The sequence below is a fragment of the Silene latifolia genome, chromosome 10, assembly GCF_048544455.1.
Source record: "Silene latifolia isolate original U9 population chromosome 10, ASM4854445v1, whole genome shotgun sequence".
Lineage (NCBI taxonomy): Eukaryota > Viridiplantae > Streptophyta > Magnoliopsida > Caryophyllales > Caryophyllaceae > Silene > Silene latifolia.
This window is the reverse complement of record NC_133535.1, coordinates 30,155,800-30,180,656: the sequence shown is the minus strand read 5'-3', so window position 1 is coordinate 30,180,656 and position 24,857 is coordinate 30,155,800. Positions and strand designations below refer to the sequence as shown.

The following is a 24,857-nucleotide window of genomic DNA, read 5'->3' as shown; positions in this document are numbered from 1 at the left end:
ATATTACGAAGTAAAATTATTACATTAGGAGAAATATTTGTATATCATACAATTTCAAAGATATTTCTTACAAAAGTTTGGTCCACGGTCGGTCCGCGGTCCGTTCGGTTTGGTTCAGGACCGGACCGAAGACCAAACTTATGTAAATAGGTGGATCGTGGATCGGACCAAATAAAGTATGGTCCGGTCCGATCCGAAGCATCGAATGAACACCCCTAATTAACTCACTTTTTTTAATTTTTGGGGTCAAATGAGTTACAAGGATATTATCGTTTAGGAAATTTAAATCTGAGATATATAGTCCATAACACATTCAACTCAATCACTAAGTTAAGACATTTTCGGTACCTATATTATTAACTTATTTACCAATTAATATTAATGACCAATAAAAATATAGAATATAGTTCAATATTGTTATAATATGTCGATTAAAATATTTATTGTTAACTTATAAATATGTGCATACATTAACAATTATCTTAAAGCTTTTACGCGATTACATTTAATTGAATTAGGGTATGTTATTGTTTTATTAAAATAAAACTAAATACGACTATCCTTACTTGTGAAGAAAAGTAACTTCTGATGAGTTGTAACATCTCAATTACCTTTCTCTTTTAACACTACTAGTTTTAGTCCCGTGCGTGCAAAAAATGCACGGTTATACCATCAAAATTTTAGACAGACGGATATAGTTATAGAGAGTTGAATAGAGAGTCGTATTTTTAATGGCTTGATAAATGAATTAATTTCTATGTTATTATGATAATCTAAACCCATGTAAATTTGCACATTATGATGTTTAAAACATTAACTTTAACTAAAAGTATACAAAAAATGATTACATTCTCTGTCAAGTCATATATAATATTTTAAATTTGAAATATAAATTACGTACATTAGATATTAATTAAGATATTGTACATATGCTGAACCCGCGACATTTCACATAACCTACATTTTAATATAATAAAGTGTAGATTAGCATTTCATTTTTTTTAGCCTCTATGCCGTTTTTTAGTCTTCAAGCTTCTCTTACGTTTTATATTTTTTCTTAAAAGATACTTTAATCTCTCAACAAAGAAAAAATTGTATTGAGAGAAAATCAAATAAATCAATGCAAGTTTGTGGTAGGGTCCACCTATAGAAAATGCAATTGTTTACCTTGATTTTAAGGAACCAATGGGAAGGCTAGAAAGAACCCAGCTTTTATACTAGGTAGATTTTAGTCCCGTGGGTGCAAAAAATGCATGGTTATACCATCAAAATTTTTAGACAGACGGATATAGTTATAGAGAGTTGAATAGAGAGTCGTATTTTTAATGGCTTGATAAATGAATTAATTTCTATGTTATTATGATAATCTAAACCCATGTAAATTTGCACATTATGATGTTTAAAACATTAACTTTAACTAAAAGTATACAAAAAATGATTACATTCTCTGTCAAGTCATATATAACATTTTAAGTTTGAAATATAAATTACGTACATTAGATATTAATTAAGATATTGTACATATGCTGAACCCGCGACATTTCACATAACCTACATTTTAATATAATAAAGTGTAGATTAGCATTTCATTTTTTTTAGCCTCTATGTACGTTTTTTAGTCTTCAAGCTTCTCTTACGTTTTATATTTTTTCTTAAAAGATACTTTAATCATCAACAAAAGAAAAAATTGTATTGAGAGAAAATTAAATAAATCAATGCAAGTTTGTGGTAGGGTCCACCTATAGAAAATGCAATTGTTTACCTTGATTTTAAGGAACCAATGGGAAGGCTAGAAAGAACCCAGCTTTTATACTAGGTAGATTTTAGTCCCGTGGGTGCAAAAAATGCACGGTTATACCATCAAAATTTTTAGACAGACGGATATAGTTATAGAGAGTTGAATAGAGAGTCGTATTTTTAATGGCTTGATAAATGAATTAATTTCTATGTTATTATGATAATCTAAACCCATGTAAATTTGCACATTATGATGTTTAAAACATTAACTTTAACTAAAAGTATACAAAAAATGATTACATTCTCTGTCAAGTCATATATAACATTTTAAATTTGAAATATAAATTACGTACATTAGATATTAATTAAGATATTGTACATATGCTGAACCCGCGACATTTCACATAACCTACATTTTAATATAATAAAGTGTAGATTAACATTTCATTTTTTTTAGCCTCTATGTACGTTTTTTAGTCTTCAAGCTTCTCTTACGTTTTATATTTTTTCTTAAAAGATACTTTAATCTGTCAACAAAGAAAAAATTGTATTGAGAGAAAATTAAATAAATCAATGCAAGTTTGTGGTAGGGTCCACCTATAGAAAATGCAATTGTTTACCTTGATTTTAAGGAACCAATGGGAAGGCTAGAAAGAACCAAGCTTTTATACTAGATAGATAGATTTCAACTTAATGTAAGACGTATCAAACTTGTGAAGCGTCACAAATGAAAATTTGTGAACTAAATATGTACATATTAAATTATGATACAAAGCTCAATTCCCCCTCTCTTATCTAAAAATGTACACTGGTTATTTGTTTACCTATTTTATTTTAATATGTCAGTTAATTATTTATTTTTCTATTTTATAAATATCTTTAATAAACAATTTAATCGTTCGTACTCTCACTAAAATAATGTGTTTTGTCCCACATAAGTCAGAACTACATAATCTCCCCCGTTTATTCATTTCGAACGTGCTTACATGTGTCCCAATTGATCGAATTATTCGTAACTTTTCTCTTGTTTGATTTTATTACCGCAGCAAGACTTGCTGCTATAGACGGATATATCTGTCTATAATAAGAGATGAGTCAAATATTCTTAAAATGGTAATATTTTTAGGCTTCATCACGCAAGTTGTTATTTGTTTTATGTGTAATATGGTATGTTACTTGGCCCATCTTTAATTATAGACGAATAGTTATCTTTATAAAAAGATTTTGTCTTATTACATATACGTTACTCAGACCTCCAAGATGCCTTCCCATCTGCATTTGTCCATGCAACAGCCAATTCAATTACTCATTTCGTCGCCTTTGTCGACTGTCCAAGTCGTCGGCAACATGCGTCATTTTCACATCAAATGTCATTTTTAAAACCACACAATTCCAAATTCAGTTAGTCTTGCTGAAAACGGGTCGGAGCAAGTGACGGGTAATGCCACTCACAAAACGGATAGGGGGAACAGGTGTGGGAACCCCCATATACTTCCCTCTCTCCTCTATTTGGGTCATTTGTGAGAGGAAATGGTATCCGTCACTCCAAAGTGACGGATACGTGCCGTCTTCAATGAGATTTTGTGAAACTAAATACTCCGTACCTTTTATATGTATGTATGAGAACATACATTCTAATTTAAGACGTCACTATTCTTCTTAAACTTAATATATGGAAACCGTATCAATATCATATCGTATATGTACCAATATGGTAACAGATTGTATGGTGTATATTGAGATATTATGTAAATATTGCTAGGATTATTTGGTTGCTATAATTGAGGAGGTAATCTAGGAGTCTAAGTTGTATATAATGTATGTATTGGTATTACGTTCAATAACAAGAATTATTTATCCTCATTCTTTCTCTGCCTCTCACTTTCTTATGGTATCGTGAGCTAGGTTAAATAAAATCACAAAAATTAAAATTCTCAAATACCCAGGAGTCATGCCAGGAGATGAAAGCAAAGGCTCGAAAACGAAAATCATTCCAACGACTTCTCCCCTTTACCTTCACCAATCGGATAGCACTAGTCTTATGTTGACACAAATCGTCTTTAATGGCGATAACTACGATTTGTGGGCACCGGCCGTCAGAAATGGCTTGGATGCTAAAAATAAATGAGTTTTATTGAGGGAAAGGTCAAGAAGCCGACTGTGGATGATGAAGAAGATGTCGAATCCGTAGCGTGGAGACAATGCAACACCATGTTGAAAGCATGGTTGCGGAATGTAATTGACGTTAAATTACATCCGAGTATTGCTTTTGAGCAAATCGTCTCAGAAGTTTGGGAGGAATTGAAGAGCAGGTACTCGACTGGAAACGCACCGAGGGTGCGTTTAGTTAAAAGGAGAATTGATGGAGTGCAAGCAGGGGAGATTAACCGTGCTTGAGTACTACACAAAGTTGAAGACCATCTGGGATGAGCTTGCAAATTACAGCAAGAACACGAGATGCACCTGTGGAGCAGCAGCCGAGATTGCCAAAGAGCGGGAAGAAGAAAAGGTCCATCAGTTTTTGATGGGACTTGACAATAATCTATACGGACATATCCGTAGTAATTTGTTGATGGAAGACCCCATCGCTACCCTACCTCGAGCATATGCCTTGGTATTGCGTGAAGAAAGACATTCTAATATGACGAAAGGAAAGGAAGAAAATAACGAAGCTGCCATGGCTGCTAGAACCCATAACATGGGAAGAGGCAAAGGAAAATTCATAAAGCAAGAGGGAGAAGACGAAGCAGAATTACCCTACTACAACTATTGTGAAAATATTATCACACGGAGGATAATTGCTACGATAAGCATGGATATGAGAATGTAAAAGCAAGAGAAAGAGGAAGAGGAAGACGAGGAGGCTACGGTAGAGGACGTGGTCGTGGGAGATCACAAGGACGAGGACAGCGAGATAATTACCAAGCAAATGCAGTAAACAACTCGTCAAAGGAAGGTGACCCGACTAAGAAAAATTCGTCCTTCACAACCGAAGAGATTGAGAAACTTCGAATTTTGATCAATGGTAGTCAGGAAGGTAGCGAGAAACTAGCAGGTATGCATACTGAAATTAATCGGGAATGGTTAATTGATAGTGGTGCTTCACACCACATGACAGGAAAGCGGAGTTGTCTGACAAACGTTTGGATTGAAGAACCGTCTAATGTAGGGTTGCCAGACGGGAGACAAATTGAAGCACGGGAGCATGAGGAAGTCGTGTTGAGCGATAATTTTATTTTAAAGGATGTTTTATATGTCCCAACATTAACATGTGATTTGATTTCCGTGCAACAGTTAATTCATGAAAATAATTGTGTCGTGACTTTCTTCCCGGACTATTGTATAATGCAGGAACAGGTTTCGAGGAAGGAGATTGGACGGGGTGAGCACCATGATGGGGTTTACAAGTTCAAGTCGAGCAGGCGCGAGGAGGCTAGGAAGGTATCGATGTCAAAGGATGGAGAACTTAGGCATAAACGTCTTGGACATCCGTCAAGGAGTAAATCACATTCTTTTTCTAAGTTAGTTAATTACAGTTTGAATTGGGATTCTAGCCAAATTTGTGATTCTTGTTGTAGGGCTAAACAAACTCGAAATTCGTTTAGCTTAAATAATAAGCGGTGTGATGAATTGTTTGGATTAATTCATGTTGACATTTGGGGAAAATATCATGTTGCCAGTTTATCTCGAGCCCATTATTTCTTGACCATAGTTGACGACCGTAGTAGAGGAGTGTGGATTTATCTGATGAAGGACAAGAGTGAGGCAAGCAAGTTCATGAAGTTTTTTTGCCAAATGGTTAAAACCAAATTTAACAAAATTGTCAAAATCATCCAAAGTGATAACGGTAGTGAACTGTTATCAGGCGCTATGAAATGCTATTAGGAGGATAATGGAATACATTTTCGAACTAGTAATGTAGATACCCCACAGCAAAACGGGAGAGTTGAGAGAAAACACCGTCACATTTTAGAAAAGGTTTGAGCATTGCGATTTGCTGGACATTTACCCATTGAATTTTGGGGGGGAGGGGGGGGGGGGGAGGGGGTGCGTCTTGACTGCAGCTTACCTCATAAATCGAACACCGACTCCATTACTTGAAAATAAAACCTCGTATGAAATTTTATATAACAAACCACCAAATTTGACCAATTTGAGAGTCCTTGGGTGTTTGTGTTATGCACATAACAAAGATAAACCTAGGGATAAATTTGAGGAGAGGGGAAAACGATGCTTATTTCTCGGTTATCCACATAAAAGGGGTGGAAAGTATATGATCTGAACACTCAGCAAGTTTTTGTTTCCCGTGATGTTCTATTTTTCGAGCATATATACCCTTATTTCGAACCAAATAGCACGCCTAATCAAGGGAACAAAGACACACATTTAGCGTATTATGAAAGTGATTTGGAGGACAATGAAGAGGACGTGGATGAGAATGAACCCAAGAATACCGAGAGAACGGTGTCGAGTAATGGAGGAGATGTCGAAATGGAGAATTTGCGTGATGAGGGGACGGACATGGAATTGCCAGGAACAAACGAAATTGCATCGAACCAACCCAATGACGAAGAGAGGGTAGGTCAAAGAGCAAGGGAACGAAAAGAGCCTTTCTGGAGGAAGGACTATGTTTGCAAGTCGACAAGAATTGTAAAACCCATCGTTCATACCCGTCACGATCAATCGAATTCCAAGAAACCAGGTACTCGTTATCCTTTAGTTAATTGTATTGACACAAGTATTTTTTCCAATTCCCACAAAATTTTTCTAACAAAGCTTGATGAAGTGAAAGAACCAAGCAAGTACCATGAGGCAGCGAGAGAGCCAAAATGCCGAGAGGCCATGAACAAGGAGATAAAAGCTTTAGAAAATAACGGGACTTGGAAAATCGTACAATTGCCAAATGGGAAGAAGCCTATCGGATGTAAATGGATACTCAAGGTGAAATACAAAGCGGATGGCATAGTTGAACGGTATAAGGCGCATTTAGTTGCGCAAGGGTTCACCCAAGTCGAAGGAATTGACTACAATGAGACTTACGCACCAGTAGCAAAAATGACTAGTGTTCGCTGTTTACTCACCGTGGCATTGGCGAAGCAGTGGAGCATCGAACAACTTGACATCAACAATGCGTTCCTACATGGAGATTTGGAAGAAGAGGTATATATGAGGATTCCACAAGGGTTTGAACGAAAGGGAGAGAATCGAGTTTGCAAACTATTAAAGTCTCTCTATGGGCTAAAGCAAGCATCTCGCAACTGGTTTGCAAAACTTACGACATTTTTAACACGGTATGGTTTCGTTCAATCCTTGGCCGATTACTCTTTATTTACTTACAACAATGGCAAGATTTTTATTGGAGTATTAGTTTATGTTGACGGCATGATAATTGTAAGTAACAACAAAGAGGAAAGCGGGAAATTTAAGCTGACATTAAATAAACATTTCGGAATCAAAGACTTGGGTCGACTAAAATACTTCTTGGGGATCGAAGTGGCACATGGGTCGAGTGGCCTGTTCTTGAATCAACGTAAATACGCGTTGGGAATAATAGAAGAAGCAGGAATGAGTGGAGCGAAACCGGTAAACACGCTCATGCTGCAACATCATCAATTGGAACTCGCTAAAGGTGACTTGCTAAAAGATGCCATGAAGTACCGTAGGTTGGTTGGAAGATTGGTCTATTTAACTATCACAAGACCGGACCTTGTGTACTCGGTCCATATGCTATCTCATTTTGGGAGCGAACCACGGAAAGAACATTGGGACGCGGCCTTAAGGGTAGTGAGATATGTGAAAATGAATCCGAACAAGGGAATTACCTTGAACAAGAGTTCGAACTTGAAGCTACAAGGCTATTGTGATTCCGATTATGGAAGATGTCCATTGACTAGACGATCTTTGAGTGGATATTATGTTGCACTAGGGTCATCACCCGTGTCGTGGAAAGCAAAAAGACAAGCTACGGTGTCAAAATCGACGGCGGAGGTCGAATATCGTGCCATGGGAAGTGCGACGAGTGAATTGATTTGGATTAAAGCTTTTCTAGCCTCGCTCGGTGTGTTTCATACGAAGCCTATGGAGTTGTATTGTGATAATCAAGCAGCTATTCATATAGCAAAGAATCCTGTGTTCCACGATAGGACAAAGCACATAGAGATAGATTGCCATTTTGTGAGACAACATCTCGTGAAAGGTACGATAGTGATGAAGCACGTTCGAAGCAAGGAACAAGTGGCCGACTTGTTTACTAAGGTATTAGGAGGAGAATCATTCGAGTATTTGCAAGGCAAGTTGGGTCTCGGTTTACCCGTAGCTCCAACTTGAGGGGGAGTATGGAAACCGTATCAATATCATATCGTATATGTAACAATATGGTAACAGATTGTATGGTGTATATTGAGATATTATGTAAATATTGTTAGGATTATTTGGTTGCTATAATTGAGGAGGTAATCTAGGAGTCTAAGTTGTATATAATGTATGTATTGGTATTACGTTCAATAACAAGAATTATTCATCCTCATTCTTTCTTTGCCTCTCACTTTCTTACAGATTAAGTATTATACCACTTGTAAATGTAAGACAAATATATTGACTTTTTCTATGTGTTCTTGTATATACAAGTGAATAAGTGATATATATTTAACCTGTTCTTAAACTTAAAACGAACTATATCGTTTTAAGGGAGACTTAATAGTAAGAGAATTATGTAAGGAAAGCTATTAGTTAAAAGCTTGAGGATTTTATTAATAGAAAGAGAGTATTTATACAAGTTAATAATGCTAACAAACTACCCTAGATATGCAAAACATTACATGAGTAAAAGACGTCTAATAAGATTACAAAATATATTAGTTACAAGAAAAAAAAGGATGGCGATAGGGGCTACCCGATGGCGCTGAATCTCGCCACCACCTTAGTTAAAATATTATTTTTTATTTTGATTTGTCTTTTTATTCTATTTTTTGCACCAAAACTTCTAAGGGCAATACGGACAGTTACAATCAATTTTTTACAGTAACCCTAATTTCATAGAAAATTGCATCTTTATGTAACTAAGATGGATAAACGCATCAATTTTTCTTTGATTAAAATCACAAATAAAAATTCACAATTACCTTTTATTGTTCCCTAAAAATATTAGTTTTCTTCATTAATGGAAATTACATTTCCAAAATTCGCCAAATCTGTTAAATGGAGACCAATATCCATTGCTCAACTGAAAAATTGATTGTTGATGATGATCATCCGAAAGAACAATCATACTCTTAGGTAGAAAATTCCAATTTTGATTTCAAGAATATGGATAGGATCGTTTAATGACATGGATTCAAACTATACACGACATTAATTGACTAAATTACCCCTTATTAGCATGTAGTTTGAAATTTAAAATTCTAAAGAGGGAAATAAAAATATGTAAGCAATTTACAAATTTACTCCCGGTGGCGCCCAATTTGAGTATCACCCGGTGACGCCATCTCATTATTGGAAAAAAAAATAAGCAATGAATATATACAAAGATTCCGTAATCTTAACATGCCCCGTAAGACGGGCGACCGATGCGAAAATCTGATCGGAGAGTAGCATTTGCAAACGAGCTCGAAATAGAGGCTTGGTTAACGTGTCTGCTAATTTTTCACCATTTTTTACCGTGGTAACACGCAAATCACCGGACTGAATCTTTTCACGAATAAAATGAAAGTCAAGAGCAAGGTGCTTCATTCTCACGAAACAAATTTTGAAGCCAAGATAATACAACAACAGTATTAGCAATAGAACGATATTTGGTCTTAGTTAAAGAGCGAGCAATGATTTGTTGTTTCTTGGAACTCCATGAAATCGGAATATAAGTACCTGTGGAAAGATAATTGAACAGTGGACTCCGCTTTGGGCCAAGCCCTCACAAATTTACTCTTGGGCTCATTCCCAAAAGGCATCGTACTATTATATTTTGTAAAAACTTATAAAGATAATCTTCAATCTTTATTCTACCGATATAGGACAAGCCGACAAGGATTTGCACCCTAACACCTAACTTGTCCGTCCATAACTCCACCACTTTGTGACTTCCTACATTTTTTTTCTCCACACAAAGATCCTTTTATATATAATATGAGACCTCAATTTGACATTTAAGAATCCGGCCTCACAAATTCATTCGACGGACCTGGTCAAACACACCCTTTAATCTCACTCGGTAAGTCGGTATCTATAAGTTGTTATATCTTTCGTGGATTACGTGATAAAATTTACGAAGACTGACATTTGTCCGATTAGCTACTTTGAAAAAAAGAAATCACAGAAGAGTAACTAAATCTCTTATAATGTTGTTCAGTGATTAACTATAAGACTTAAATACCAAGTGTGTTTAATTAATTAGCTCTCTTTAATTCACCAAAATTATGGGATTTTATTCAAGGTGATAAGTGAAGAGTTAAGCAAATCTAATAACTCAAAATGCAAATTTAACTTCTTTACGTGCAATAACATCTCACACAGCAGTAGCTTAAACTTAGTAAGATATATATCTCCAAATAAATCCAAAGATACACACTCTATACATAATTACATATGCAAATTTATTTAATTTACGCATACTCAAATAGACGAGAAAATATAGATAAAGCAGGAAATAACAGAAGTACTAGAAAGCGTATAACACTCGATGCATCAAATAGATGACGATATGAAAGCCTTTTAAAATAGGTGGTGGTGCTTCTTGCCTCCCTCAGCCTCTTTCTCTTCTTCCTTAGCTTCCTTCTTGCCATGGTGCTCATGGAAGGCGAATCCACCTGCTCCAACTGCCGCGGCTGCGGCTATTTCCTCTTCAATCTTGTGTTTGTGAGCATGCTCCGGATCTTTCTTTTCCTTGTGTTTCTCATGCTACCATTTTACACGTTGATTAGTCAAATTTATATTTTTCGTAAGGCAAATAAACATATAAAATACACTACTAAAACTATTATTTTCAACATGATCCACAAAAATATGTTTAGTAGATATACAATTTGGATTTATTTTAACTCTCTATGTCTCATTCATATGTCCCAAATACTATAAGTTCGAGTTGGTATAAATATTTTCATGATGAAATTACGATCATTTAAATTAAACTAGGTGATTAAATTCCAATTTCCTTAAACTTCTTTGTTAACTTTTCTTAAACAAGAACAAAGGGGAGAGTAATAATGAGTTGTAGTAACATACAAGAGCGAAGCCACCAGCAGCAACGGTACCAAGCTCACCCAAGTGCTCCTTATGCTTATGTTCCTTCTCTTCCTTTTTATAGTCATCGGCCGTCTTCGGCACCTCCGGCAACTCTGGCTCGTTTTCACCTTTGTGGTGGAAGAGGCCATGGTGGTGTTTCTCTTCTGACATAATGCTTATTAGTCTATAGTTTTGTTTTCCTTTTTTTTTGGGTGAAAGTCTATTATTTTTTGTACTTGGAAGATATGAATATGGTGATGGAAAGATGTTAGCAAGGATGGTGTCCTTTTATAAGATAATGTCTTGCTTATTATTGGATGGGTTATGCCCTACAAGGAGATTCTGATAGCATCACCTGGTGATACTTACCGACATAGTCTTAGGTGTGGTTTGGTTGCCATGGTGGAATTAATCCCCCCGTTAGTTTTAAAAACACGTAAATTGAAGAATTCATGTGAATTGCTTAAAACTCGTTTGGTTGATATGGCGGAATTAAATGAACACAGGAGTTCCACAGACCATAATAGTACGATATTGTCCACTTTGGGCCAAATTCTCACGGATTTAATCTTGGGTTCCATCTTTATTCTACCGATGTGGGACATGAGTTTGCACCCTAACACAATATATCTTTTTATTTGTATATAAGTTGGTTGTATATAAAATAGATTTTATGAATAATCCCTATATGTTGTGATAATTCTGAGAAAGTAAATACTTAGACAAACTACTATTCATGGTGTAAAAACTAAAATATTTATATATGCTATGAATTTAAATGTTATCTTATCTTTCAAGTGTACTCATAAAGTCCACAAATACTATCCTACAACCAGTTGTATGATAGTATTGTACAACCGCCTCCAAGTTGTTGATCTCTTATACAAAGTTGTTGAGCTATTTTACAAGTTATTGACCTATTTTACGAAGTTATTGAGTTTAATAATTATTCTGTTAAGTTCAATAATTTTGTACCCTAACTCGATAATTTTGTTAATAATGCTCGACAACTTTGTAACAAAGCTCAACTATATTGAATAAGTTGTATATACAACCAGTTTATACAATGCATTAACTGCATAATGTCACCTTATACAATGTATAACCTTTAATTTTTAATGACATGATTATTATAATGTAATTGAATATATATTGTGCGTTTTATTTATAAGTAGTTTTAATTTAAATATTACTGTGGTTCGACATGTATGGCAATGCTCACTTCTGGGTATCCATTCTCTTGCCAACCCAACCATCTCATTTGATAGTTGGCTTTCTGATAATATCTTTTACCTTTATAGACAAGACACAGCTGGCGCTACCTCCCTTCTCTATTTCCTTTGTACTTTGCGTGCCATTTGGCTAGCCCGGAATTCGATTGTGTTTGAGCATAGAGATGTGGATCCTATAAGAATCCTTCAGCTCGCTGAGGTTATGCACAGTATTCATTTGCGGCTCCCTACATTAAAGCCTTGCACTTCACCTATCAAAATAACGGCTCGGAAAGGGGTATCTCGTGCCGTCACCTTCAAATTCTCTTTCTTATTATCCGCTTATCCACAGGATTCTTCTACTCACTTCTTTATAGCGCTTCGGTCTCCGACTCGAGCTCCGGACAGAAGACACTTTTCCATGTCCGAGGTACATCAACTTTTGACGCCTATTCTCAAGCTCTACTTCAGCTTATGCGACGGATATGTTCGACTTCATCCACTACCGTCACCTTCTGGGTGACATCAAAGAAATTATCTTCAGTTCTGGCCTCACCACTAATGCCAGTACCAATAGTTGTGCGAAATTCAGTTTGTGAAATTCGCCGTTTACTTCGCTTACATAGCCAATGGTCAGTTAGCTTAGCGACTGGCTGATCATCTAGTTTGTTGTTCCTGTATCGTTACTCTTCTTTATTTATATCAGTTTACTATTGTCGAAAAAAAAAATCATCTATACAAAGTTTTTTTTTCTTTTTTTTTTTTGGCAACAATCATCTATACAAAGTTACATGTACCAAACGTGCAATTTATAAATTTTTACTCCTTATTAATGAAAGTAAAACAGGTTTAGACTTATAACAAACTGAGCTGGACTGTCAAAATTGTATGATGCCAAAAGCAAGGGTTCGGATGCAGGTAGTGGTCAGCTTCTTTGATTTTTATGAAAGCCAAATCCGCAATAATCTTTTACCATTTCGAAAAACATTGTCAATAGGACACGTGGGCCAACAAATTAGTCACCAACATCACATTCAATTACGTGCTAAAAACCTTTAATAAAGTTGAGATATTTTGACTCTATTTGTCATCATATTGTTGCCAATCTTGCTATTATTGAATGTCTAGGTTCACTTACAAATTGTAACTTAACATGTAAGGCATTTTAATTAAAGTGAGAAAACAAAAAAAAATTAATACGTATGTGGTGGACTATTATATCGTATAACTATAATTATTTTATATAAAGTTGATCTGATACGTTCATATAACAATTTATATATTGTATATCTAATACTCTTATTTTGGATGTAATTAGAGATCGGGAATGACTAGATTTTTATATGCAATTGTAGGTTTAGATCATACTCTTAGGATATATACGATGTATTTGACTCAGTTCGGTTTATATGCATCAGTCCTCAAGTTTTGTGGATAAAAACAACGCCATCTAATGTTTATCGTTTGCGCAAGCCTTTGTATGGACTTAAGCAGGCTTCATATGCTTGGTTTCAACGTTGGTGCAACATTTGTTCTTTCACAGGATTATTTTGGTGCTAACACTGCTTATATCTTATTATATGTTGATGATCATTCTCACTGCTTCCAGTTCGGCCCTTTTGCAGCGTATTACTTCTTCCTTGTCGCGGGAATTTGTTGTGACGTAGTTTGGGTCCTTAATCATTTTTTAGGAATTACTGTGAATCGTACTGGTTTTGACATTTTTTTAACGCATCAAAATATGTTGAAGATATTCTAAAGTCGTGCCACTATATCCTCCTGAATCCTACGTCCATTCCAGTCGACGTTGGGTCTAAGATTAGTGTTACTACAGGTCCGCTTATCTCCGATCCTTCTCTTTACCGCAGTTTAATTTGGCTGGGGCACTCCAGAACTTGACCTCACACGGCCTGATATTGCCTATGTCGTTCAGCAAGTATGCTTGTTTATGCATGTCCCGCATTTTCACTTCTTAAAACGCTTGCTCCACTACATTAAAGGTACCCTTGTTTACGGTTGCAACACTCCCTTCTTACCCGGCCAAGGTAATCGGGAGCCGGGAGGTATCACCATCTCGATTCCCGAGGCAGTGAATCGGAACTTTAATTAAGCAACATTCTAAATAAATAACATATTTAATAAATTACATAATGAATAAATAAATAATACAAGTGATTTCTGGTTACCAAATCCAAACCTGTACTCAAACTACTCCCCATATGACTGGAAATATCATATGGTTCATCACAAGCCACCCCAATTAAAGCAGGCGACAGTTACACATATACACAACCAACACACGTTTGTTCGATAATACAAATACATATACAATGACACATGAATACAAATATACAAGACAATGATGAACACATAAGGCACAATCTCCATCTCCGTATGTAATACCCACTTTTTTATAACACTTTAGGAAGGACCTTTCGTGCCTAAGGAAACATTACTTGGTGGAGGGGGAGTGATATAAATCCAGTTGGCAGACCTGGCAGTGGCTACTCGACCTGTCTCGGGTTACTCGGTCGAGTATTTAGGGTACTCGGTCGAGTATTTAGGGTACTCGGCCGAGTAGGGCTTACTCAGTCGAGTGGGGTAACACCAGAACGCCTTACCAAGGACCATCCCAGTGTATGACGGTGTCACCATCTCGGTCTCCCGAGGAAGTAGATCAAATTAGACAATGAAAGAACTATTATAAATGTTTATATACATATATTATACAAAACGACTCGGTACAACGTCTTTATAATCAAGATACAACCATAACACTCATGACACTGCTTCTCTAGACTGGTAGCGTGATGACTCGATCCCTCCAAGCCTAGCCGCTATCATCAACAAAACTCGCTAAGCCAACCGCTCACCATCCCGAATGGATCACCGCAGTTTCACAAAACAACAACAACGGGGGTCGATCTTGACTAATCAAATGTAAGACAAGAATAATATAAATAAAGTGATCATCCTCTATCCCAGTCTCATGACCGTACACAGTTACCGACTACACCCCGAAGGGTATAGCCCTGCCAGATTACCCATCGCAACAGGTAATCCTCGCCGCCAGTGGGTGACCGCAGCCCATCCCACCTAGTCCAGCTCATCACACGAGCGACTAATAATCCCTGTCCCTTAATGTGCACATCCCCTCCCGTGGCGGGTTCCACGGAGGGCGAACTAGGGCGTGAAGCCACTCCCGCAAGTGACTCCACCACCATCACAACACAACCACATCCACACCGTCACCACAACACCCAACCTCCGATGATCGGCTAACAATCATACACAGTACAATCACAATCCTAAATCGATTAACAGTAAACTGAGTAGGAAAACCCTACCTCATCGCAAAGCATGCAAGACTCCCATTTACAGCCACGCACGACTCCAATAAGCATCCTAACAATGATAAACATCTCCTATTACACAACTATACTCAAAGTATTACTCAAAAGAACATAAGACAGAAACTCACCTAACATCACACATCGATGATGACATAGACGGCCACCACCCACGTCATCCTTCCTCTGCGAATCCCGACATTCCCATGGTGGAGGTTTAAGCTAACTCCATTACAGTGTGAGGATATGGGGTTATGGGGGAGAGAGATAGGCTAGGGTTAGAGAAGGAGGAACTGTCGAATAAATGCGAAATGAAATGAATCTCGCAAACTTGCGTTTATAATAACGTGTCAACAGCAGCCATACTCGGTCGAGTACAAGAGTACTCGGCCGAGTAGGCTCTACTCGGTCGAGTATGGTGATACTCGGCCGAGTAGCCTCAGCTAGGTCGAGTAAGCAACCCTATAACCTCATGATACAAGTCTGAACCCTCACCCATTCATCCCTAAGGTCTGTTTGGTCAACATTAACGGTCAACAATGCTCCTAAATATCCCGGGTGTTACAATCTTCCCCCCTTAAAAAGGAACTTCGTCCCCGAAGTTCAGCCCACACGACTCCCTCTTCAGGTTTACGTACCGTGCCATTGACCACCCGCACCAAGGTGCACAAATTTACACCATCCTAACATTACCATCACACCGTCTTACTCAAACAATAATCACCTATCACCAATTTTCACATACCCTTACCGAAATTAATGAACTCACATACATTCTTTTGCCAAATGCGTCACAACTATTATCAACTACAACTCACATGCATTCTTACAATCATAGCAATATACAAATGTAAACCATATATAAACGTGAACCACCACTATCAATTATCACAAAAAAATTGAGTTGAGACATCCGTGCACAGTATAACCTTCATATTACCCGAATACAACATAGCTACAGCTTCAAGGAAACATGAACATAAATTCCGAATGTTAACGTACATACATGTGATTCCAAAGTCATAGGTATAACTAAACACATATTTCACATAATTAAATACTTAATTCCGCGACATTACTCTTCCCCCCTTAAAGGAACTTCGTCCCCGAAGTTCACTACCAACCAAAGCTAATACGTACCTCATAACGTTGACATTACTCATAGACTCTTATAGCATATCTCACTTTATGACATCGCACACTTATGACTTATAAAGACCGAGACATTTCGGCAACCCAGTAATGTATAACGACTCAATATAATTAATGAGGAATAACAGTCTTATGCGTAACTCGTTGAGGCAATTATCACTGCAATAAAACATATACCCATATAAAACTTATTACAATTACTACACTGGCTGCGTATGGTGCTACCTTTCGCATAATTTAATGATTCGAGTCTTCCTCCCCTAAACCACTTAAGTTCCTGACAACCAAGCAATGTTATAAAACGAAACATTCTCAATCACGTATCCGTGATACAATTATAATTCATCTGTGCGGCATGTTATAGTATAAAATAACAAAATAAAATACGAACCACTCTCTCATACAGTTATCATATATCCTTCACCTGTTCTTTCTGTTACATCAACATTCGGTAGAGTATGAAAGGCTACTCGGTCGAGTAAGCGATACTCGGTCGAGTATATTTGTATACTCGGCCGAGTGAGCTCTACTCGGTCGAGTTATCATAACCAGAGGGCGTTTTAACGACATTACTTAGAGTATTCACAATCAACCTGCATAAAAATTCTTCGCAGCAATAACAAGCACAACAAATTCCTACCATAGTCGACATTCAACACATCTCCCTACGATAATTAAGTAACTAACGGCCTTATGGCCAAATACAGTCATCCAACGGGAGATACCAAATTCCGAAAGCAACATCCAGAGAAGAAGTAATAAATCCGACATAACAAAACAAATCCATCACCACTAAATAAGTCTAACATCCAAGAAATCAAACTAAATAGTCTAACAACATAAGATCAATAACGAGGACCCTCCTCCATGTCATCACCACCACCTGCGCCAGAAGTACCTGCACCTGAACTCCCTACACCTGGAAAGCCTGCTGCTGCTGCTAAGTAGTCCCCTCCTAACTGGCTGCCAGAGTTGGCTCCCCACGGTCCCGCGAGGTAGCCAAACTCAGTCTCCTCTGGAGGTCTCCAGTAACTCGGGTCAACCCCATAGCCGTGAAATACTCCCGTATCCACCCCGGTCCCCTCCACGACATTTGTGCCAACTGTGTCCCTATGCCCTGGTTAAGGGTCATTTCATGTAGGTTGCGGAGCACCAAAGTAGAGGAAATCCGCTCGGCCAACTCATGCGGCTGCATCCTGGGATCATGCACGGTGGGGTAGGGCGAATACTGGTAAGGGTAGCAAGGATAGGAGTCAGGGGTAGAGTAAGAGGGCTCAGGTACAACCGGGTCTGCTCTAGACTGCCTCAATCCGCGACGCTCACGAGGTGGGGGAGGTACCTGCGGCTGTCCCTCAGGTACGGTGACAGGCTCAGGTAAGTCCAGGAGGATCCGCGGGTCAATGAGGTAGGACTGGGGCTCAGGTCTAGGAATGGCACAAGGCTCCCACTCAGCCAAATGATCAACGACAGGGAGATGAGCTGGGTCCGGAAGCACCATCCACATAGATCCCCTCACCCTCCAGGCATAAGACCCATCATCCATCTTCCTCAACCATCGTTCGACGCCGATGCGAGCGTCCATGGTGGGTACAATCTCTACATACTCATTCCCCTCAGGAGGTGGGGCCTCAAAATGTCAACCGCCGAGCTAAGCGGGTCACTATGGCCCCGCAGCAATGTGTCGTCTCGATCGTGCCATGCGCACAAGACTAGAGCACACTACACCAGGGGCACTGTAGTAGAACGGTTTCTGACGGTACAGGTTAAGGTAGGACATAAGAAGCATAACCTCATGAGAATTGAGCTTACTCACGTCATCCCTCGAGTACAGCAAACAAGTCAACATCCTCAAAAACATACGTAAAGAAACGTGCTGCACATCATTAATCAGCATGGCGCTAGCACTAGGAGCAGGTCTACCGGTCAAATAGGGAAGATACTGAGGTGCACCACTATTCTTGGCCACATCACTAATGTACCCACTCCCCTCAGCCTCTAAACCCAAATGATCAGCTAACTCGTCAAGGGTAAGCTCATGATCCTCATTCATGAGACGAAAAGAAACAGTCTTTCCCTTCTTATCATAAACAAAAGAGCTCAAAAACTCTAAGGTCAAGTGGGGGTAGGATTTCTTTCTCAGATGGTACAACCCCTCCATACCCAAAATCTGAAAGATGTGAAATATGTCCTCCTTGATCCCCAAAGTCTCAAGAATACCAGGGTTAACACAGCGGGTGGGGCGAAATGGACGACGCATAAGAGCCACAAAAGCCTTATGCTGATTGAAGTCAGAGAATATTACCGATGGATGTGCCTCTACCGGCGGAACTACCGGTTCAGTGCTTTACTGACCGGTCTCAAGCTGGACATTAGCACGAGTTCCTTTGTTGGGTAAGCCTCTAGTTTTCACCATACTGCAAGAGAACAATTCTTTAACAGGGGAAAGACACAAAATTCCTAGCGCAAAAGACGGACTGTTTTCAATTGTATAACGATTTTAGAACCATCCTTTCAAGACAAATAATCAGAGAATCACCAATTACCTTACAAGTTATATGATTACAAGCTTTAATTTGTTTCAAATTAGGGAATAATCATCAACAACCAGAAAATTTGAGAAACAACTCGTTTTTGCTAACCCTAGATTTCAGAAATTGAGTTTTAAACCATAAACTTAATCAATTAAGGCATACACAAGATTAGTATACAGTTGAATCCAAGAATCAACAAATTAAAGAATCAATATCCATTGTTTTAGAAAAGAAACGAGATTTAGCATGCTATTATACCAAGATTTGAAAACAAGGGAGAAAATTGAGTTTAAACATTACCTTACACTGGTTTGAGGCAAGCAAGAACAAGTGGAATACCCAAATTTTACCCAAAAGCTTGAGGATGGTAAGATATGGAGTTTTTAGAGAAAAGGAGAAGAGGATGGGAGGCGGAAATAAGAAATAAAGGAACGAAAATAGGGTTTTTGTATAACCCGTATAAGTCCTGCTACAGCAATACTCGGTCGAGTATTGGGCATACTCGGCCGAGTGTCGAGTACTCGGTCGAGTATTTAGGATACTCGGCCGAGTGTTCACTACTCGGTCGAGTACCTTTCTTGCTCGGTCGAGTTTTGAAGACCAGAAGCGATTATTATTCTTACAAAATGGGCACTCGGTTGTGTAGCTTGATACTCGGCCGAGTATGGTCTACTCGGTCGAGTAAACGCATCTACTCGGTCGAGTTTTCCGGAATAAAGAAGAAGTCGCAACCTTTCACTGCTCCTGCAAAATCAAATAATATCGTTCGGAGTTCCGGGCTTCCGGCTCGTCACTATTAAAGCTGATTTCTACCACATAAACACATAACAACACGTATATCTGTACATCCATTTCCAAACAATCATCGCTTCTACCGTTATTCCTCACTATGCCAAGAAACTATTATTCGGTACCCATATGGCATATGTCACAATCTAATTACGGTACCTACAAGGTTTAGCTTTATATCACATCATTTCTACTTCTGCTAATCACCAAACATACACCTTATTCACATTTACAATGCAGCATTTCAACACACACACTTTCATCGTGAATCAAATAGGTTAACTTATCACCGATCTCACATTGCAACAATTCCATTGCTCACTTCAACTTTTCTACACATACATCAAAACACGTATCACCCTAATAATAGATACACACAACAATCATCACCCAACAATCAACGACTCTCACTAACTATCCTTTTTCCGTGTCTGGCTTAAGTCCAATGGGGCCATGATTTTGGAATGAGGGCGCCTACTCACCCAAAATCTAGCATCGGCTGGGGCTCCCAACGTACATACACCAGGTTCATTTTAATTGACACCCTATATTCATTAGATTCATTGGTTCAGGTTCCAAAATCGTCGGCTCTGATACCACTTTGTAACACCCCCGTACACCAGAACGCCTTACCAAGGACCATCCCAGTGTATGACGGTGTCACCATCTCGGTCTCCCGAGGAAGTAGATCAAATTAGACAATGAAAGAACTATTATAAATGTTTATATACATATATTATACAAAACGACTCGATACAACGTGTTTATAATCAAGATACAACCATAACACTCATGACACTGCTTCTCTAGACTGGTAGCGTGATGACTCGATCCCTCCAAGCCTAGCCGCTATCATCAACAAAACCTGCTAAGCCAACTGCTCACCATCCCCGAATGGATCACCGCAGGTTTCACAAAACAACAACAACGGGGTCAGTACTGACTAATCAAATGTAAGACAGTAACAATATAAACGGTGATCATCCTCTATCCGGTCTCATGACCGTACACGATTCATCGACTACACCCCGAAGGGTATAACCCTGCCAGATTACCCATCGCAACAGGTAATCCTCGCCGCCAGTGGGTGACCGCAGCCCATCCCACCTAGTCCAGCTCATCACACGAGCGACTAATAATCCATGTCCCTTAATGTGCACATCCCCTCCCGTGGCGGGTTCCACGGAGGGCGAACTAGGGCGTGAAGCCACTCCCGCAAGTGACTCCACCACCATCACAACACAACCACATCCACACCGTCACCACAACACCCAACCTCCGATGATCAGCAGCTAACAATCATACACAGTACAATCACAATCCTAAATCGATTAACAGTAAACTGAGTAGGAAAACCCTGCCTCATCGCAAAGCATGCAAGACTCCCATTTACTGCCACGCACGACTCCAATAAGCATCCTAAAAATGATAAACATCTCCTATTACACAACTATACTCAAAGTATTACTCAAAAGAACATAAGACAGAAACTCACCTAACATCACACATCGATGATGACATAGACGGCCACCACCCACGTCATCCTTCCTCTGCGAATCCCGACATTCCCATGGTGGAGGTTTAAGCTAACTCCATTAGAGTGTGAGGATATGGGGTTATGGGGGAGAGAGATAGGCTAGGGTTAGAGAAGGAGGAACTGTCGAATAAATGAGAAATGAAATGAATCTCGCGAACTTGCGTTTATAATAACGTGTCAACAGCAGCCATACTCGGTCGAGTACAAGAGTACTCGGCCGAGTAGGCTCTACTCGGTCGAGTATGGTGATACTCGGCCGAGTAGCCTCAGCTAGGTCGAGTAAGCAACCCTATAACCTCATGATACAAGTCTGAACCCTCACCCATTCATCCCTAAGGTCTGTTTGGTCAACATTAACGGTCAACAATGCTCCTAAATATCCCGGGTGTTACACTTATATCATTTCATTTCCTCTTCTTGTGGGGGTGATAATCAAAGGCGGTTTCTTGTGGGGATGATCGGGGCTGGCCAACTGGGCAAAAAATTTTTTTCTCTTCTTTATCAACTGAGCTTCGGAGGAGTACCTGCAACAAGATACACTTACGCCAGGACGTAGAATAAAGTTTATGGGTGAAAGATCTACTTGTTGATAATAAAGTAGATAAATTATGTCTTGGAGATTCGTCCTCCTGGCAAAATTTCTTCTTGGAAGTGAGTATTCTCCTTCTGAGTTTCTTATACCGTCTAAGAGAGTACCTGCAAAGTTTAGACAACTTAGGGGCAGACAATAATTGATGGTCTAAGTTTAAACCTCGCAAGTGAATGAGAGAACGTTCACTAATTGAGGGTCGAACCCACAAGGAGCATAAGCTAATGTTTAGTTAAGTCGAACAATAAATAGTGCTTGATTATCTAATTAAACAGCTAATTAACAAGTAAACTAATGCAAATGCTAAAAAGTAATGACAAAGTGAATGATATGGTTTTACTCAATAGATAAAAAACCTAGGGCACGATCATTCCACTAACACTTGCAATTTCCATCTTAATCCTGTTATTTGATTGTCTAGGGGTACTAATTAGGGGGAAAACGCCTCTAATTCGCCTAGTAACTCCCTCCCACCATCATAGTAGGACACTAGTCATCCTGAGCTACCTCCCGGGCTCGTAACTCGAATTCCCCAACACAACACTCAAATACCCGAGAACACGCGCTATTCTCAAAGTACCCAAGTAGTGGTCAAGGACATTAAGTCTACGATAGATCCCGGTCATCCCAACCCTTCTGCCAAAGGTGAAGTTGAAACCGATAATTAAAAGGCACCCTCCCCGAGTTCTCCCTCCCGGGTTGAACTCGAGTCAGCAAATGGACCAAAACGGGCAGTCAAGTCTTGACCTACTCAATTCCCATTGATAGACAAGGTTCAAGACTAAATTATGGTCCCAAATAGAGCATTAACAAATCAATTCCTTTAACTAACCATAACCAATCCCCTATACAACCAATCAAGTAGAATTAATTAGACAAATTACTCAAGTTGGGGTCCAATCGCACCCTAGTGAAGGGACTACATACTCACTACTCATGTTAATTAAGACTAGACAATTGATAAAGATTGAAACTTTGAAATTAAACATGGTGAAGTTGGAGTTTCTACGATACTAATTAACATGCAATTAACAAAGTAAAGATAATGTAGTACTAATTAAACTAAAGTCTAACATCAAGTAAGCATAAAGGAAGAACCTTTATGAAGAACCAAACCAAATATTCAAACTTTGAACTAACTAATATGTAAACAAATGACAAAAAGGAAAGAAAGAGAAAGAAAAATATATCAACAATGGAGAAAAGTAAGAACAATGAAGAAAAAGGATGGAAGAAAGCTTAAATCTTTATAATTAATGAAGAATTGGTCACAAATTACAAAGAGGAAATGTGTTTCTCTTGCTAAAATGTTTTTATATATATGAAGGTAGATAGAGAAAATTTCTGAAGTTTATGCTTATATAGTAGGTTACAAAACAAGTAAAACGAATAAAACAAAGTCGTTTAAGCTAATAGAAGATGCGCGCAAAATTGGAGCCAAGCACGATTGAGTTGAGGAAGGCACGGTGACGTAGGCACGGTATGGCCTTCCCTGAAGGCGGTGCGCACTGACCACTTGAGGAAGGCGCGGTGAGATTGACACGGTTCCTTCTTCCCTGAATGAGATGCGCACTTTACTTCCAAGATCCACGCAAACTTTGTTTTTCTTCATTTTGGGTCGTTATTCCTTCATTGTTGGGTCATGTGTCATGTGGTTGGCTTGTGGGCTTCTCCTAAGTTGGTGTAATATTGGCTAGGCCTAGCTCCATACTTCCTTCAAAGGCAACCAAAACAAGTAAAAACGAACCAAATACCCAAATGACTGGTTTTGAGCATTAAGAGCGATTAAAACATGAATATGCACATAATATGCATACAAGCGAGCTACAAGTGAAGGTTTTTAGGCATGGGAAGCACGTAAATAACGTAGTTATCAATAATTTGTTAAACGGAGAAGAGTACATCTTATACTTCTTTGGACAAGCTGAAAATTTATTGGTTTAATTTGAAAGTTAGTTAACTTGATCGTTGTCTTTTAGATAGTTAGAGTTTAGTTTGACATGGTAAGTAGGTAACATTCAAACTTCACATATAAGCAAAACAACTACTTGAAATAAGATTACGGCGTAAATAAAATGCATTTAAGTCTTCCACAAGAGTACACGATGAATAATAAGAATAAATAATACATGTCCATCGTGTGCTAACAACCTTCTCTCCTAAAAAATCTTCACATTATCAAACACACTACTATAAAATAGAAAAATCTCATGAATTTTAGGAGTAAAAGAATTAATTACTCATCAAAAGTGTGTAAATATCCTACGAGCTCGTACTAATACCGTCATGTCAGCTTTGTTTACACAAATTCTCATTTAAGATGGGTATATGGGTATATCCGTCTTAAGTTTAAGACGGATTAAGTAATTACTCCCTTAGTCCCAATCATTTGTTTGTCTATTCTATTTTGGGGTGTCTCAGTCAATTGTTTGTCTTTCTATTTTAGGAATGCATTTGAGGGACAATTTGATCTTCTACACTCAATTTGGTCTACTTATCATCTAATAATTGACTAGTTCCACTTTCCTTGGTCTTTGTGCCAAAACCAAAGGCAAACAAATAACCGAGATGAAGGGAGTAAAATAAAACAAAAGCAGAGTCCATGAAAATAAACATCATCTTTATCTTATACTAGGTAGAATCCCGTGCTTCGCACGGTCTGTTTTTATATTTTGTTATTAAAATACTAAAATGTAATTTATAAGTTGGAAACTCCTAATAAAATATCATATTAATAGACAAATTAAT

General features: G+C 38.3%; 1 protein-coding gene across 1 annotated transcript; it reads right to left on the bottom strand.

Moving 5' to 3' along the window:
- Positions 1-10,245: 10,245 nt before the first annotated feature.
- LOC141605434 (abscisic stress-ripening protein 3-like) lies at positions 10,246-11,224 on the bottom strand. The gene is made up of 2 exons (XM_074424195.1): positions 10,951-11,224; positions 10,246-10,626 (listed from the first exon to the last, which is right to left on the bottom strand). The coding sequence occupies exons 1-2, from the start codon at positions 11,119-11,121 to the stop codon at positions 10,441-10,443; spliced, it is 357 nt and encodes a 118-aa protein (XP_074280296.1). The 5' UTR covers positions 11,122-11,224; the 3' UTR covers positions 10,246-10,440.
- Positions 11,225-24,857: the final 13,633 nt, after the last annotated feature.

Excerpts from the sequence above, each read along its gene's own strand:
- LOC141605434 (XM_074424195.1), bottom strand. The coding sequence starts at position 11,121 with ATGTCAGAAGAGAAACACCACCATGGCCTCTTCCACCACAAAGGTGAA. Across the intron at positions 10,627-10,950 it reads CTGCTGGTGGCTTCGCTCTT|CATGAGAAACACAAGGAAAA; the intron begins GTATGTTACTAC and ends GTAAAATGGTAG.